We start from the raw sequence: 16,702 nt of genomic DNA, 5'->3' as shown, positions 1-16,702 counted from the left end.
GCCAACGGTAAGCGCCCTAACCCCAGTAGTCGCACTACCGTCCATGGCCAGCCGCAACCGGCCAATATCCTCGTGGCTCCGTCTCGCCCCGTAGGCCTCAACCGCACTACCGCCCTCTTGGCCGCCCCAGCCAGCCGCTAGCCCACAGCCGAGCCCTGCCCCGACGCCCTGCTCTAGCCTGCGGTCGCGCCAGCAGGTAGCAGTCGCGCCCACGCCTAGCTAGGACCAACGCCCTAATCCTCCAGCCCACGACCTGGGGTGGGATGGTCGAGGTGGGTGCGACATCGCAATCGCCATCGCCGAGAAGCCTGCTGGTGAGGAGACAATGCAGCGACTAAGTACCAGGCTCATGTGAGATTGGGAAATTGGTTCGTTTTATGAAAAATGGGTTTGTGTCGCTTAAATTGCCAATTGTGTGGCACATTCAGTCTGCTGTTGCACTCTGATGTGGCTAAATTCGCATTTCATGCTCAAGAGAATTTTGCTTGTCTTCATGGAATAGGCACTTGAACGCTTCTTTGTTTATGTAGCATTTCTCTATACCCTGCAGGTTAGCCGCGTGCTGGACTTAATTGTACATAGTTTGAACAGCCACAAGGAGGTATTTCTTAGTGAACTTGTAAGGTCAGTCATCATCTCAATGTGTATGATTGAATTGACTTGTTCTTATGACCGAGGATGAATTGCTACTATTCACAAACTGTATTTCTACACATCCTGAGTCCTGATTCTCGGGGTGATCAATCCTTCTGTGTTTGCTGATGGTGGTGAGTAGGAGATAAGAATTAAACCCTACCTAGAGCCAGGGACAATCATTATCACATAAGTTTTTCATTGATCCATGGTCGTCACCATTTTAATTTATTAGAAGTCTGACATGTTCTGGATAACAGACGACAGAGCCAGTTATCATTCTAATTTTTTTGTTGTAGAAAAGCTATACGATTTTCCTAATATTCAGCTATAAAGTGATTTAAATATGAAAAGAAGAAATCTCAACTTTCCCCTTTTGTCAAGCTATTTTTTTCTATTTACCATGTTGGCATTACTTGTTGCTCAGATAAAAAAGTCTTGTGGTGGCAGGGCTCATCCTAAACTTCCTCAAATACTTTGGTTATGTTTCTCCATGGTGCTTCGTTCTGAGGTGAGTCGATTCTTCTATCTGTGTGTTTTGTTTTAAGTGTGTTCGATTCACTCCGATGAGGAATTAACCTTGCTGTTTCATTGTTGCGACTTTCCCCAATCGTCTTGGTCGAAGTTCGTTAGAGCATCACAGTTAAACTTATAAATGGTCTTGTTCAGAAATCTTCTCTGTTTTTTCTTTTTAGAGAACTAGACTTGTTTTCCCTTCTACATAGTTGATTGATACACATACTGAAAAAAGGGAGACTCAGTGTCAGGAGACATGTATTCCATTACCTGAATTTCCATCATGTGTGATTGTGTGCTGCTAATCCAATACCAAGCTATGGGCTAATGTTTTCTTATAAGTTACTGCCTAAAAAACTGAAACTGTTCTCAAAGGTTTCAATGGTTTGAATTTACTGCACCCTTCTAATCGTTGTGAAGTGTTGAATTGCACAGTACTATTTTGTATTACGAGTCATGACCATAGCAGGCCCACTACTTAAATTGTGATGTTCCATACAGTGTGCTTAATTCATACAGCAAGCCCACTACTTAATTCATACAATGTACATTCGATCTCATCACTTTTGGGCTGACACTTTCCATGTAGAACTATGTGAGAAGATATGAGTACCTGGTGCTTATGATGCTCCATAAATTTGAACTACAATTCAAATTGTTTATGAGACATCTATATTTATCTGGTTCTCAGTTGTAATGTTAATACTCAGGTTGATATCGATATCACTTATTTCAAACATTACCTACTCGTAGGCTTGGTTAATTAAACCTTGTTGTGTATAACCGATAGTCATTATTTTCCCCTTAAGGCCCAGTTGTTTAGTTGGTCTATATCAATTGTTAAGATCATTTTCATTTTAATCCATTTCTGGACCAATAATATCTTTTCTCTAACAGTGATAGCTTTTTTACCTTGTAGATTCAAGTCTCATTTTGAAGAGAATTCTAGGGACGTTGGTAGGAATTACAAGTTTTTGGGCAAAATAGTTGTGTTTGTAGGTAACCTTATTTTTTTGTGTTCTTTTTAGTGAATATGCATAAACAAATGATCATAAAATTCTGCAAGCTGAAAATTTTCTATATGCTAAGAAAAATAGAGACAATGAAGGTTGACTACACAATCATTAAAAATGCAAAGTAAAGAAGAGGAAATTGAAACATAAAGATTAAAATTGCTGGCGCTAAGAAACAGAACAGGAAGAACTATAATAAGCTCACCTGAGTTTCAATTGATATGGAGCTTTACACGTCCTACATTATAACACTTTAAGCTGCATTTTTTTATCCTCTCTAAGGCAAAGCTCAATTGAAAATTCAGTTTTTATTCTTCCAAAATCTATTGGTTGCTAGTGATGAATTAGTCCACTGATCGAATGCTTCGTTTTCTCATGAGAACTTTAAAATTTCTATATTTTGCTAGGATGACTTGCCTGAGGATTAATGAGAAGACAACAAAGTCAAAGACTTGATTCAATAATAATAAGAGTTTTTATGGAGTCAAAACCAGGAGCACAACAAACCTAATCCCTTGTTCAGTGACAAATTTTGTGATCTAGGATGAACATAATATGTTTGAAACGTTCAACGACAATAATCCACAGTGTCATTGATGTGCTGCATTTTGAGAGAGCATTTTTAGGCCTTACAATTCTCATTCCTCCCTATGGACTCTCTACCTCATGTAATCTTTGTATTGCAGTGTAATTTGATATGTAACAATTTAGTTCTGTATTGGTTGTGGGTAAAAGAATTTGTGAGATATTGAGGTCGATGATATGTGTCGTTCATTTTCATTTAGTCGTTATGCTGCAATATTGTATCGAATAATTTGTGTTCCGTTGCAACGCACGGGCATCGTACTAGTAGATACTCTAACTAATATTACGTACTAATCTTTAGGTTAACTAATAATTGGCCCAAGCTCGTGAAGCAACAGATTGCGGCCCATGCGCTTGCCGCTTTATTTTGTTCATGCATTATTTGACAGCAGCAGCCCAATAAAGCCCAGGCCCTACTGATCCGGCAGGCGCACGATTTGCTCCTAGGAATATGGAACCGTCGCTGATCTTCACGCAGAGGCAGAGCTATATAAGGTACTAGCCGCTAGGGTTCCAAATTCACCGCATAGTTATTGTGTTGCCAGGGACAGAGAGGGTCGCGCCGCGCGCCGAGGAGAACTCGCCACCGCAAAGGCCGTCGTCTGTAGCCTCGCCTCGCCGTCGTTCTATACTCCCAATAAAGTCCTCCTCCGCCAGGCGCACGATGTCGTGGGCCGACCTCCCACTCGATGTGCTCGTGGACGGGGTGATCGCGCGGCTTCCTATCCCCGGCGACCGCGCCCGCTTGGCCGCCGTGTGCCGCGCATGGCGCGCCGCCGCGCGCGAGGTGGTGAGCCACATCCAGCTCCCGTGGATCGTGCTCCCATACGGCACCGTCTGCACCGCCGGCCGCGGCGCAGCCTGTTCGTCCTTCCGGATCCCCGGGTTCCCCGACGAGGCCACCTGCCTCGGCGCCGCCCACGACGGCTGGCTCGCCCTGGACCGCACGGACGACGTGGTCGGGCGCACGTCCTGGTTCCGGACGACATGGCCCGTCGTCGTCGGAGACACGTGGAAGCACGTCATGTTGGGCAAGTCCGACGTGAACCACAAGCACGCCTACGCGCTGCACAACCCCTTCAGCGACGTCACCGTGCCGCTCCCGGAGCTGGACGCCGTCATCGGCCGTGTCGCCGAGACCTTCCGGGTGCGTAAAGTGCTGATGCGTTCGCCGGCTCCAGATGACCTCGTCGCCGTCATGACCAACAGCTGGAACTGCAACGTCATCTTGTGCCGCGCCGGGAAGGGTACGTTCGTGCTACCCTACTACAGGATCGTCGACGTGGCGTTCCTTGGAGAAGACACGCTGTATGGAATCACCACCGGCGAAGAACTCCTTGCCTTCCACCTCGGCGAGGATGACGACGGCAGACCTAATGTTGCCAGGATTGAGCTGGTCATCAAAAACACGTTGGCCAATTATTATTATGATGAATTTGGATGGTTGTGGCCAGCAGAAGTAGCTAGCACTAGTAGCAACAACGACGAGGATATGGATATGGATGACGATGATTATATGGAGGAGGATGATCCGGCAGTCGTCGATGATGGTGACGACGACCAAGCTGATAGCTTCAACGGCGATGAGATGGTCTCGGACAGCGAGGTGTTTGATGGGTACGGCGACGGCGAGGACCTTCAAGTCAAGGACGAGTTATATCTGGGTCGATACCTGGTGCGGTCGCTGAGCGGAGAGCTGCTGCTCGTGAGGCACCAATGGCAATCATGCCCACGTTCCCCTTCCTACACTCGCAAGGTCGAGTTCTTCAAGGCAGATTTTAGCGCCGGCAAATGGGCTGCCGCCGGTGGATTAGCCAAGGGGGAGGCGATCTTTCTGAGTCCATCGCACAGCAAGTGCGTTCGCGCAAGCGGAGGCGTCCGTGAAGGCTTTGTGTACTACACAAAACAGATGGACGACGTGTTCGACACGAGATCGGGCACCGTTCGTGCCGCCATTACAGCTGGGTGGCCAGAACTATGCGCACTGGAGAAATCGGGATGGTTTTTCCCTCCGGAGCTAGTGGTTTGACAGATAGAGCTGTCTATGATTATATATTTTCATCCACATTTCTTTTTAATTAGGTCTAGAGTGCTTCTTCTTTTTCTTTTCCTTTTTTCTTTTTACAAAAGCTAAGGTTGTAATGGAGTATCTTTATTCATTGTTGTTTATTTATTTTAATTTGGTATAATAAAAAAACTTTTAACAAGTCTCCTCCTCCTTTGTAATATCCAAAATTAGTGAATAATACTGGGAATAGGTTATAAATTCTATGCGATGTATTCTTCTATTTATTTATTGGTCAATTGGAATCATATGGAACCAACCATAACAATAAATCTGATACACGCGGAAATTTACATCCCCCATCGATCCAACCACCATGACTTTACAGGCTACAATACATCAACTCAACCACCATGTCCATCCCAAACAGCCTGAAATTCAGTTGCATCCATGTTTTGTATCTTACAGTAAGAACGAAGACGTATACCAGTATACCACCACCAGAAGACTAATAACAACTGGGGTCCAGGTCAGCTTGTGGCGATAAAAGAACCAGTGAGTTCCAGGCCAATCCGTGTGCTTGTGTTGTCTCTTTGCCTGGTCAGGTGGCAAACAACCATTGCACCTGCACAGATTTCCCGCAATAGTAATTCTTGGGTTGGGTGTGCTTCTGAGCTCATGGCCATCACCGGTATCTATCTCTTGCCGGCTACAAACTATAAAGCCTGCCCAATGGTCACTATGTCGGAGAGTTATCTCGCAATTTAGCCCTGGCGAAAAACACCCCTGCTAATAGACCTGCATGCATGGTGAAGTGTCCGAGACCGTTAGTAATATATAGGTAAATAGTAGCAAGATATTTAGCCTTTTTGTGGATATAACCTACCAAACAGAATGCTCAAAGAATTCTGCACGCTTGTACGAACATTGAAGAGAACTATTCCAGCGATCGAAAGAGGGATCTTGTTTAAGGAGCCCACAAGGCTGTATCAGAAGCGATATTGGCATCAAAAAAGTAGAAAACAGATGAATACAGAGAGGACAATCAGCAATGTTTTAGTGGAGTCTGATGATGGCCATTTATGGATTCGCAGATAGCAAAGCAGCAAAAGTTCTGTACATAAACCTATCTGTGTACACATGTATATTCCAAACAACAAATGCATTAGGTACCTATATGTTGTTGCGCTTGTCTGATGAAGAAACCACATCGAAGTAAAGCTGATTCCAAGCCCCAAAACTCCACTAGCAGTGATGACTAGCCAAAACTCAGGCATCCTTAAGAGAGACCTGCCGATTCAGTTACAATTACATAACCACAAGACGGAGGAGTGAATGTGTAAATATTCAGAAGAAGCCTAACTAATGGAGTAAAAGTTCAACCACAGAAGATGCATCATTTAGTGGTTACAGTTTCCATTTCTTATCTTTTGAATGGACTGACAGAAGCTCTGGCTTTCATTTTAGGGAATAAAAAGTTTATGTACAGTTTCCGTTTCTTATCTCTGGATATGCTTTCCTATCAAGTTTTCAAAAGTTGTAACAATACATGTCCAGAACCATGTCATGTTTGCATGCCTAAAAGTGGTTTACAAAACCAGAAAGGGCAGAGAAGAATACATGACGAGTCATTGAAAATTTATTATTGATAAATAAATGGATATCTTGACAGTTTGCATGTAGTCACATAGGTTTATGATAGAAAAAATTGTGAAGGTTGAACCAATAGCTTACGTCTCCAAAAGGTACTCAACTTCATTCAAACCAAGCACAAGAATAATTCCCAATGGCAGTGAAAGAACATTATTCAGCAACACCATTGAAAGCTCATTCAAATTCCCAGACTTGGTGGCTTGCTTAGCACCATCCATTACATGACGCAATGTAAGCTGAAAGGAAAAGCTAATTAGTTGAAGTAAAGGTTTAATACCTGTGCAACTAAATGCACTAGTCTTGTAAACTGAAGTGCCAATCTAAGGGGGCTGAACATAATAACTAAAATCATTATGTTGGACTGAAATTTCAATAGTTTACTGCATGTACTAAACTAAGAAAGCAATACCGAATATGACGCTGTCAGAAAACAATTTAAGATCTGCCAGACATATCCGACAGCATGAAATGACAAATCTGTTATTCCTCCTGCAACTGCAGAGATTATCTGCACAAACATATCAATGGCTCAGGTGTTGAAGGGTCAACACATAATTATTTTAAGTCAAAATTTCACAGATGAATAGATATTTGGTAGTGAGCAGGTGAATCAGGCGATCAACTAGTACCATCTGTACTAAAAGTAAGTTATCTGATGGAAAACACTTGTGATGGAAAATCAACTCCTCGATCCTCATGCTTTTCTAACATATGATGATATAATATGACATACCATCAACAAAAGAGCAATCCAGACTTGAGTACCATGCTGCTTCTTGAAAAAATAGGTCTCCCCAGAAGCAGTCAGGACATTGGCAACATTCTTCAGTATAGTCAGCATTGCAACATTAATGTACTTCAAACTGAAAAATAAAGAAAATATTAAGAAATGGAGTAAAAGTATATAAAAGGCTCTCAATTACAGTCCAAACTTCCTTGCAACAAATATAAGGTAGAGTGAGAAACTGAGAATCATTCACGGCTAATATGAAAAACATCAGTACAAAATGTTCGACAAAACTACCAAAAAGGTCCAGGTTCATCATTGTACAAGGCACTAAATGACCCTGAATTGAGCAGATTCATGCAACAGGTAACACATTTTAAAAATTCAAAATCAACCAACCGACAGCCAAATGAAATTCTTTGGTATTTTTTTAGAAGAGAAATAGCCTAAGCATTTATCCCAGAACATATCAAACTTCAATACTTAGTAATCAGGTTTTCGGATCGATGAGATCGAGGAACGGGGGCGTGGTACGCCACTAAAACTAGGTTTTAATACTACGGAACAAGATTGTTCCCAAGTTCCCGGAACGAGGAACGTTGCCAAGTTTCACGTTTCCTTTTTCTAGGCTTCAATACTCATTCTAAAAACCACCATTACTACTTATGTGATCTGTATTTCGAGACTGGAAGGTGCGAAAACACTAGATACATTCATAGTCATTACCCTGAAAATACATTCATAACTCAAGTGCATAAAAATAACTGCTTAAAACCAAGAAACTATTTCATACTCCATTAACAAATAATAAATCAGTAGTAGAGATCTAAAAATAGCACAGCAAACATGCTACATACCTAAACATGCTTGTGATCAGCATTCCAACAAAGATGATATTCACAGGCAACCAAACTTTGATTAGATTCCATGTCAATGGTTCAGTTGGAACAGCACCGGACAGGGATAGTGTAGAAACTATAGTCACTGATACAATGTTCTGCAGTAACAGAACATGAAAAAGATGCTTTAAGGCAGGCACACAACTGTGTTGCATGAGAAATGGAAAGTAAGCACCAGTAGTATACCTGGTATAACATCAAAAATACTGGCGCATTGAAAGCATAGCCAGATAAAACAAATTTGTTGACTAAAATCATGCTGCATGATGATACACAGTAAGCCAGACCAGATAGGAGAGCCTGATTCTGAATCTTTGGGAGCCTGAGTAACTGTGCAGAGCTTTCCCTTTCTTTTGAGGACTTACCATCTTCCAAGTCGTTGTCATCAACACAGAAGGACCTTGCCAATGATCTAGAGAACATGATACTTCATTATTATATCCAGAAATATAGCAGACTGTGTTAACTTGCAGAGCAGTTGCTGCAGCTGCAGAGACCTTTCATTAGATAGACAAGATCATGTTTGTGAAAGTTTTTCCAGTTATAACCATATGTGGAGACATTTTCATTCAGAAAGAATGATAGAGAAGGTCAGTGTTTATGGAGTTATTACAAGTTTCTAAGTTTTAACAATTATCTATGGTGAAGGTGAAGTAAACATTGAGATCCTATGGGAATGAATAAAAGAAAAAAGAACAAATCACACCAATCAAGAGTTGCATTACTCGCGTACATGCCTGTTTCCAATTTCTCTCCTCACAGGACTTGCAAGTGCAGTGAACCCTGCATTCTGATTCGGAAAGAGACCCTTTTCACCATTCACAAGAGGGCTACTAACACTCCCTGATACAATTCTCCTAGGAGAGGCCTCAGAATCTGCAGGAACATCTAACTGAAGGACTCTACACGACAGAAGAGAATGGTTGTAAGTTGTAACCAATAGTAATCAAATTTGTTTGCAGAAAGCCTGCATCATCACACAGCATTGTGTTAACACTGAACCATATTAGCTAAAATTTGAAAATAAGGATCAAGTCAAACCAAAATTCGAACATAATGATCAAGCTAAATACTGAAACAGCTGACATTGAGCCCAGAAAATATCTATATGCTTCGAGTTTGAATCATCAAACTATTCTAAAACTTATACAAAAGAATAGGTGTGCACCTGATTTCCTATATGGGCAGTTTAAGCTGTTTATCTCTGAAACTAAAAGGAGGCATGAGCATGACCGATTCCCATTTTGCTAGTCACTGGCTTTCAATCCATTAATTTACCAGATTCTGATGTTGACTCTGATGTTACTCTCATAAAGGAGCATGGTTAAACATTCCTAATCCTAACTGCAGCCATCGGTCTCAAGTTGTCAACAATTAGTGGTAATCAATTACCAAGACAGTTAGTAATATCCTCAAGTGGAAGCAGGTGGTAGTAACATGTAAAGATGCAGACAAATACTGTAGTAGTAAGTAGTAACCTTGAGTTCAGAGCAGTTATTATCAAACAATTAGCTAGTAGTAAGGCGCTTCCATGTGTTTGCACGCACAGTCCAATTTGACTGCATACAAGTATTCCAAGTGTACCAAAAATCGAAGCCATTGCTTCCTCTGTTCTCAGTTACTACTATAAGAGATTCTATTTGCACTATAAGAGGTACGGGACCGTACTATGCCATGAAACAGAACAAAACGTGCAAGAGCAAGCAACAGAACGTGCAACTTGTGGGAGGCCGCTGGTCAGCTCAGCTGCAATCGGTTGTCGTTTTTACGTGGGAAGGTAGAATCTATTTGCACCACCTGAGGGTCTGAGGTGAATCCGAGATCACAATCACACACACGGAACTAAAAATTTGACTCGCCTGCTGTTCCTTGCAGACAAACAGCGGGAAGCACGGTTAGCACAAGGCACGAGTAGTCCGGGTCTGGAGCGAAGAAAGCGAAGCCGAGCGAGGAGCTACATACCTAACAGCATGCAGGCTGCAGGGTGCAGCATCCCCCAGCTGAAACGGAACCAGCAAGTTACCTGATCGGAAGCAACGCGCGGAAACGGGCGCACGGGGATGGCTACGATACGGGCACGTGCGCCCGCGAGAGGTTGAGCAGGAGGCGTAGCAGGCTGGCGGGGAAGGAAGGGCTGGGCCACGTGGTGGTAGGGGAGGGGATGGGAGGGGAGGGGAAGAGGGAGGGAGGTCTATCGGGTGCTGACCTGGAGCCCATGGCAGCGGGGCGGAGCCGGCGTGGGGAGCGCGCGCCGGAGGCGTCCCCGTGGCGCGTGCGACGGCTCAAAACGGCCGCGCCGTGGAGGTGGTCGACGAAATGTCGCGGCGAGCCGGGGGCGAGGGCGGCGGAGGCGCCCGGAAGGCCGGAACGGGCAGGGCGGCAGGAGACGACGACGACTCGGAACTAACGCGGGCCGCTTCACCTTCGCTTTGGATTTTTGGAATGCTAGTACTATCCCAGAGTACGGTTCTGAGACTGCGACGCGGATCCCACATGGCGAGGGCTCTTGTCCAACTCAGCTCGACTCGCTGGCTTAAGTCATTGACTCAGAGTATTGAGCAGTTCTGCCCCTGAGTCGTGGGACCAACAAGTGTGTCTGGCCCATGTGGCAGTTGAGGCGAAAAAGACTGGAACGTCATAGCCCTGCTTCAGCTGCTGGGCTTCGTACAAAACTCATTCATCGGTTTGACCACAACAAATAATTCAAAACGTCAAATTGCTAAGCAGCCTTCTGCGTGACCGGACCGGAGTTTGACCGTGCTTCCTCCTCCCTTCCTCGCTTTGAATCGTTCTCCCGTTCATATTTAGGGCTTGTTTGTTTGAAACAGTTATAGATTAAATAATAACTTCATTTCACAAATAATTAACAAAAGCGAAAGGACAGAGAATTTACCAAAATTTCCACCGTTTCTTTTTTCCCCTAAAAAGGAGAGGAGTACTGATTGGAAGGCATCATTTCAAGAATTGCACGGTTTTCAGTTTCAGCCTTATGAAACAACTTCGACAAATTGATAAGGAAGGGTTTAAAATTGTTTAGCTTGCATATAGACTTTAGCTTTTATAATACAATTAATTTGTACGAGTTTTCTTAATTAACGAGCGCAGAAATAGACATAAATTGTAGGTCATTTAACCAATGATATTATGGTAATTTTATACAACTTCATGAGGAGGTATTAAAACAATGTTTTTGAAAAACACCCTTTAAAAAGCTTTGAAAATTTCATGAAACTGGCTTCTAATTTCAGTTTTTTTAAGCTAGAGCTCGTAGACCTATACGCCTCTACATGTTTGATAGATACAGTTGAAATAGATATGAAAATTTTTAAACGAAACTCTCCTAAACAGGGCCTTAACTTCTCAATGCTACCTGGGCTGGGCCACGTCGCGTATATGGGCCGATCCGTCTGTGCCTTCCTGCGCCGTTTGCTTCGTGCCGCTGGATCAGCAACGGAGGGCATCGGGCGGAGTATGTCCCTCTCAGCCACGCTGCCACGGTCCACGGAGGAATCGAACCGTCTAGACTGTAGCCCTTAATCGAAACCGTCCCCAACCCTTCTTCCTCCACGCTCTCGTCTCCGCCGCGCTAGGAACTTCCAACTCCCAAGCCCAGCCGCCTGCCTAGGGTTAAGGTCGCCCCTCCGCCCCCTCGCTCCGCTCGTGACCGGCAGGGTTCGTCGCCGCCGTTGGATATGTCGCGGACGCTGGTGCAGCCGGTGGGGCAGAAGCGCCTCACCAACGTGGCTGTGGTGCGGCTGCGCAAGCACGGCCAGCGCTTCGAGATCGCCTGCTTCCCAAACAAGGTGCTCTCGTGGCGCTCCCGCGTCGAGAAGGACATCGACGAGGTGCTCCAGTCCCACACCGTCTACTCCAACGTCTCCAAGGGCATCCTCGCCAACTCCAAGGAACTCGCCAAGGCCTTCGGCACCGACGACCTTACCCAAATCTGCATCGAGGTACATCTTCTTCTCCAAACCCCATTCAATCCACAATCCGCAGAAGCACTAGACGCGCCTCGCTGCTGCTTTGCTTCCTCAGATTCTGGAGAAAGGGGAACTCCAGGTCTCCGGCAAGGAGAGGGAGGCGCAGCTCTCCAGCCAGTTCCGCGACATCGCAACTATTGTCATGGAGAAGACCATCAACCCAGAGACCCGCCGCCCCTACACCATCACCATGATCGAGCGCCTCATGCACGAGATACACTTCGCCGTCGACCCAAACCTCACCTCCAAGGAACAGGTACCTAAGACGACGTCTGATGCCTAACTTCTGGGATAATGACCGCTACTGGAGTAGAACATTCTGGTGGATGTTTGTTTATTCTCATTTGTGCTAGAATCTGTTTCCGTCATATGTGGCCTGTGGGGTGTAGCATATTCGATGTATATAAGTTATTATTAGCCTTAGCCTATATAATTGCTGGCTGACCTCCTGATTCATGTGCAATCATCTTCAGAACCCCTTGTATACTAAATTGGGATCCATCGTTCTATAGAATTTTTCATGATTAGTGTTCAGGCCTGACAATTGTCTGGATGTCGTAAAGATAGCTGACTTCCTATTTTTTGTAGAATTGGTTTTAGGTTTACAGCACTGAATTCATCATCATACACGACATAAAGCATAGTTATGGATTACGTGGTCATTAATTTTGTACTTAATACATCCATTCCTGAATTTGAATTTGTATATTCCAACAAATGATTATTGGTTGTATATAGCGTAGTAGTTAAAAACTTGTCAACAATACATGCATATAGAACATGATGATTGTTGTAAAGCTACTATGGCCACCATCATACTGTATTTTTCTTCTGTTTCTAGAAGTTATCAAGAAGCTCACAGAGCAAAGTTTGGACAGTTAGGCTATCCGCAGTAGATCGTGTAAAATAGGGGATTTGCACTGTAGATTACACTGTTTGCAGAGTGAAGTTTGAAATAGGGGATGAGTCATGAAATAGGGGACGAGATAGGATAGCTACCGGAGACAGTCTTAGAAGAGACTCGCGTCAATGCACAGTCAGCGTGCCATGTCAGTGTATAGAGCGGACCCGTTTGATCAATTTTTTTTCTTATTTTGAATAGTGCCTTTAATCTGCATAAGAAAATAAAAACAATCCAGCCTAGTATTTCTGAAATGCTTATGTATTGTATGTTTGAACCATGCATTCAAAATCATGAGAGATCAGTAATTAAAGCAACTAAGTTTAGGCAGGACCGCAGGAGCAACTTGACAACCAGTGAATTCCATCACCGTCCCGCTGCCCTAACTAAATTAAACAGCAGCCGCCTTTTTTGTAAACAAGAGAATGTTGCCGATGGAGACGATTCATTGGATCCTCAGATCTGTATGTGCACTGCAATGATGACAGTACAGGCATAGGCATGGCAGTTAACGGTAGTTGGCCTAGTGCCGTTGGTAGCACCACTACATAGACCATCTATACACCATGCACGCGCTAACATAAACCAAACGAAACACAGTATATATGTGTATGCATGAATAAGAGGATAATTTGTCGTCATGGCAAGAGGTGTCACCTAGGCCCCTCTACTCTCAAAATGCTAGTTCTGGGTCCATGAACTTGGTTTTGGGTATCATTCAGGTCCAAATGGGTCCTAACCTACTCTATACATTGACGTGGCTTGCTGAGTGTACCTTGATGTGGCCCCTATATTTAAGGCCGGTCCTTCAACTTGGCAAGGGGTGCCACCTAGGTCCCTCTTACTCTCAAATGCTATTTTTGGGTCCATGAACTTGGCTTTGGGTATCATCTAGGTCCAAATAGGTCCTAACTCGCTCTATACGCTAGTAGGGGTGGTAATGGATCACGATCCAAATGTCTATTCACGATTTGTTTGAGCCCTTAATTAATTTTAGTTTAAAAATGAATAGGAATGGAGCCTGATCCTAATCCGATCCTATCCTTAAATTTTATAGTGTAAAATTTAGATCCCATTACCACCTCTATACGCTAGTGTGGCACGCTGACTGTGGATTGTTGCTAGTCTATTCTTTGGGTATCTACTTTGTGGCACACTCTGTAAGTTAAAGCTACTTTATTCTTGTAGGCTCTAAAAGTTATCAAGAAGCTCACAGAGCATTTCCCCATAAAGCGTGCACCGCTAAGGGTGCGGTTCACTGCACCAAAACCCAATTTTCCAGGCCTTACGGAGAAGATTGGCGGATGGAATGCTACCATAATTTCAAAGGATGAATTGAGCACTCAGCCTTCTATTGTAAGTCTACTGGTTCTTGTTTTCTATGGTTTTTCCTAGATCACATGATTGTAGAAATAATGTGGACATTAGAAGTGGAAGCCTGATTGTAATACAGTGTTCCTTGCATGATGAACTTAGCAATGAAGCCTGCTTAGCCTATTTTAGTGTTTCTATTTTTTGGTGGTGCTGAGTTAATCATTTGCTGAAAGCAAAATCCTTCTCAGGGCTGAACCTTATTAGGGCTTGTTCGGTTAGCTCTCAATCCATGTGGATTGAGTGGGATTGTGTGGGTTTAAATCCCAACCAAGTTAAATTTCTTCTCAATTTTTTTCCAATCCCGTCCAATCCATAGGTAACGGGATTAACCGAACAAGCCTTTATTGTTATTTGTACTACATGTAACTGTGAATAATGTTTTACAGGTATGCGAGATCGAGCCATCTCTTCTGCGCTCATGTGAGGAGCGGTTGAAGGATGTCCAAGGGAGGGTCGAAGTGCTGTCTGTCTCCACGCACGTAGAAAGTGGCCCATCTGTGGAACAACACAACAGTGTGGAAGTGCCACACGCGGCTCCTGTAAAGGAACCTGATGCTGTTGCTCAGATAAGTGAGACCATGCAGAAACAGAGCATTTCTACTGAAAGCCAGGGCAATGCACAAGGCAAGCAACAGAGAAGGTGCAAGGAGTGTGATGTACTCGTGGAGGACAAGCTTTACAGAGAGCACTGCAAGAGTGGGTGGCACAAACACAACTACACACGCCACAAGAATGGGCTCCCGCCTCTCAGCCAAGAGGAGTGTATGGTGGAGATGGAATTGGCCGACTCCAAGAAAGACCTTAAAGACTACGATTTCTGATGAGGTTACCTGGAAGTTCCTTTGACATGCTATCTTGTATTTGGGCACTAATGTTGTCTGTCTAATGCTTTTCTACCACCCAATCTTATCCAGGATGGTTAACAAGGGGTGCACAGGGCATGAAGTTGTTTCCAATCCGTTTTTATTTTAACGAGGAAGTGAGGAGTGAGGCACATGGTCGTTTTCTGATGCTGTATAGGAATTATTAGAATGAGATGGTTTAGCCACATCTTTGAACTGAGGGTAGAACCTGTCTGTCTGTGGATTGCTTTGGCTTTGTATCGTGGACGAGTGAACTTGGTAGTGGCATTCCAAATTCGACATTCTATGCGGGCTAGAAACTTCGCTTGTTTTAATACTTATCGGCATCCTTTCTTTTTGGTTTTGGTTTGTGATAGCGTTGCCTTTTGTTGTTGCTACACCTGATGGCAATTTCATTTGAGATGGCAAAGCTAACATGTGGCGGCCTGGTAGCTGTTTTATATTCGGAAGAAAACGTGTGGCGAGGCATGGTTTGCTGTTTAGGATTGCGGTTTGCGTTAGCAAATTCACATTGATTGGGCGTGTGTTGGGAACTTGGGATTACCTCGCCACACAGTTGTCTGGACTCTGGACCTTGACTGCATGGTGATTGTAAACGTATGTCTAGCAACAGTGCACTTGTTGCCTGAGTAATATGTATAGCCGTGACAAGTCTTTTCAAAGATATGTATAGTATATAGCTGTTGCAACTTGCAAGCCTTTCTAAAGTTGTTCTATTCACGTCAAATCAAGCAAATGACCCCTTATAAATTGAACTTCTTTCTATTTTAATTCAGTCGTTAGTATACAGTCATTATCGTTATAATATTATTTATTGTCAATATATATATATATATATATATATATATATATATATATATATATATATATATATATATATATATATATATATATATATATATATATATATATATATATATATATATATATATATATATATATATATATATATATATAGGGAAGAGGTAATGGAAGCCCTGGGCTTCCGTTAGTGGGGGAAGCCCCAGCCAGGACGCCAACCAGGTCGCGGTCGGCCCACTGTACGCTAGCATGCGTCAGCCATGCATATGACAGGCAATATACGCATGCATAAATATATGTAGAAATGTGCATAAATCATGCATAGAAGGAATCTTTTGCCACGAATCACGGGAACGAATATTACCATGTGTACACCGCTTACGACTGCATAACGCTGTGTAGCATGATAGCGTAAACCATGCAACATTTAAATATCCACCGGTTTGAGATAAGGAAAGACGTGCCTCACGTTCGCGTAAATAAAGGCACAGTTACGTGAGGAAACAAATTCTCATTTACAGCCGCTCGTCCACGTTCGTATCTGTGATATTGGCGGCGGTTAACAACTGCATAACGATGCGTAAATAAACCGTTTACGACTGCATAACAATGTGTAACATGATAGCATAAACCATGCATTATATAAATCTTGACCGGTTTGATATAAGGAAAGACGTGATGCATAATCGCGTAAATAAAGGGACAGTTACGGTTTGAGGAGCATTAGTAGAAGGAAATAAATTTTAATT

The 16,702-nt window shown here is 43.4% G+C and overlaps 3 protein-coding genes across 3 annotated transcripts; 2 read left to right on the top strand and 1 right to left on the bottom strand.

The window, feature by feature from the left end:
* The first annotated feature begins 3,303 nt into the window (after nt 1-3,303).
* LOC100191637 (Retrovirus-related Pol polyprotein from transposon TNT 1-94) lies at nt 3,304-4,924 on the top strand. The gene has a single exon (NM_001137066.1). It carries the CDS (start codon nt 3,412-3,414, stop codon nt 4,774-4,776), a length of 1,365 nt encoding a protein of 454 aa, NP_001130538.1. The 5' UTR covers nt 3,304-3,411; the 3' UTR covers nt 4,777-4,924.
* Nucleotides 4,925-5,009: 85 nt separating this feature from the next.
* LOC109940308 (GDP-mannose transporter GONST1) lies at nt 5,010-10,505 on the bottom strand. Its single transcript, XM_020539750.2, has 10 exons — nt 10,238-10,505; nt 8,769-8,933; nt 8,218-8,443; nt 7,990-8,129; nt 7,139-7,268; nt 6,815-6,913; nt 6,487-6,641; nt 5,926-6,042; nt 5,639-5,736; nt 5,010-5,550 (listed from the first exon to the last, which is right to left on the bottom strand). The coding sequence occupies exons 1-10, from the start codon at nt 10,246-10,248 to the stop codon at nt 5,492-5,494; spliced, it is 1,200 nt and encodes a 399-aa protein (XP_020395339.1). The 5' UTR covers nt 10,249-10,505; the 3' UTR covers nt 5,010-5,491.
* Nucleotides 10,506-11,550: 1,045 nt separating this feature from the next.
* LOC100282435 (uncharacterized 100282435) lies at nt 11,551-15,489 on the top strand. Its single transcript, NM_001352121.1, has 5 exons — nt 11,551-11,987; nt 12,070-12,270; nt 14,104-14,271; nt 14,676-15,114; nt 15,204-15,489. The coding sequence occupies exons 1-4, from the start codon at nt 11,724-11,726 to the stop codon at nt 15,108-15,110; spliced, it is 1,068 nt and encodes a 355-aa protein (NP_001339050.1). The 5' UTR covers nt 11,551-11,723; the 3' UTR covers nt 15,111-15,114; nt 15,204-15,489.
* The last annotated feature ends 1,213 nt before the right edge of the window (nt 15,490-16,702 follow it).

Source organism: Zea mays, chromosome 6, assembly GCF_902167145.1.
Source record: "Zea mays cultivar B73 chromosome 6, Zm-B73-REFERENCE-NAM-5.0, whole genome shotgun sequence".
NCBI classification, from domain to species: domain Eukaryota; kingdom Viridiplantae; phylum Streptophyta; class Magnoliopsida; order Poales; family Poaceae; genus Zea; species Zea mays.
Note: the sequence above shows the minus strand (reverse complement) of the source record. Positions and strands in the feature narration are given on the sequence as shown.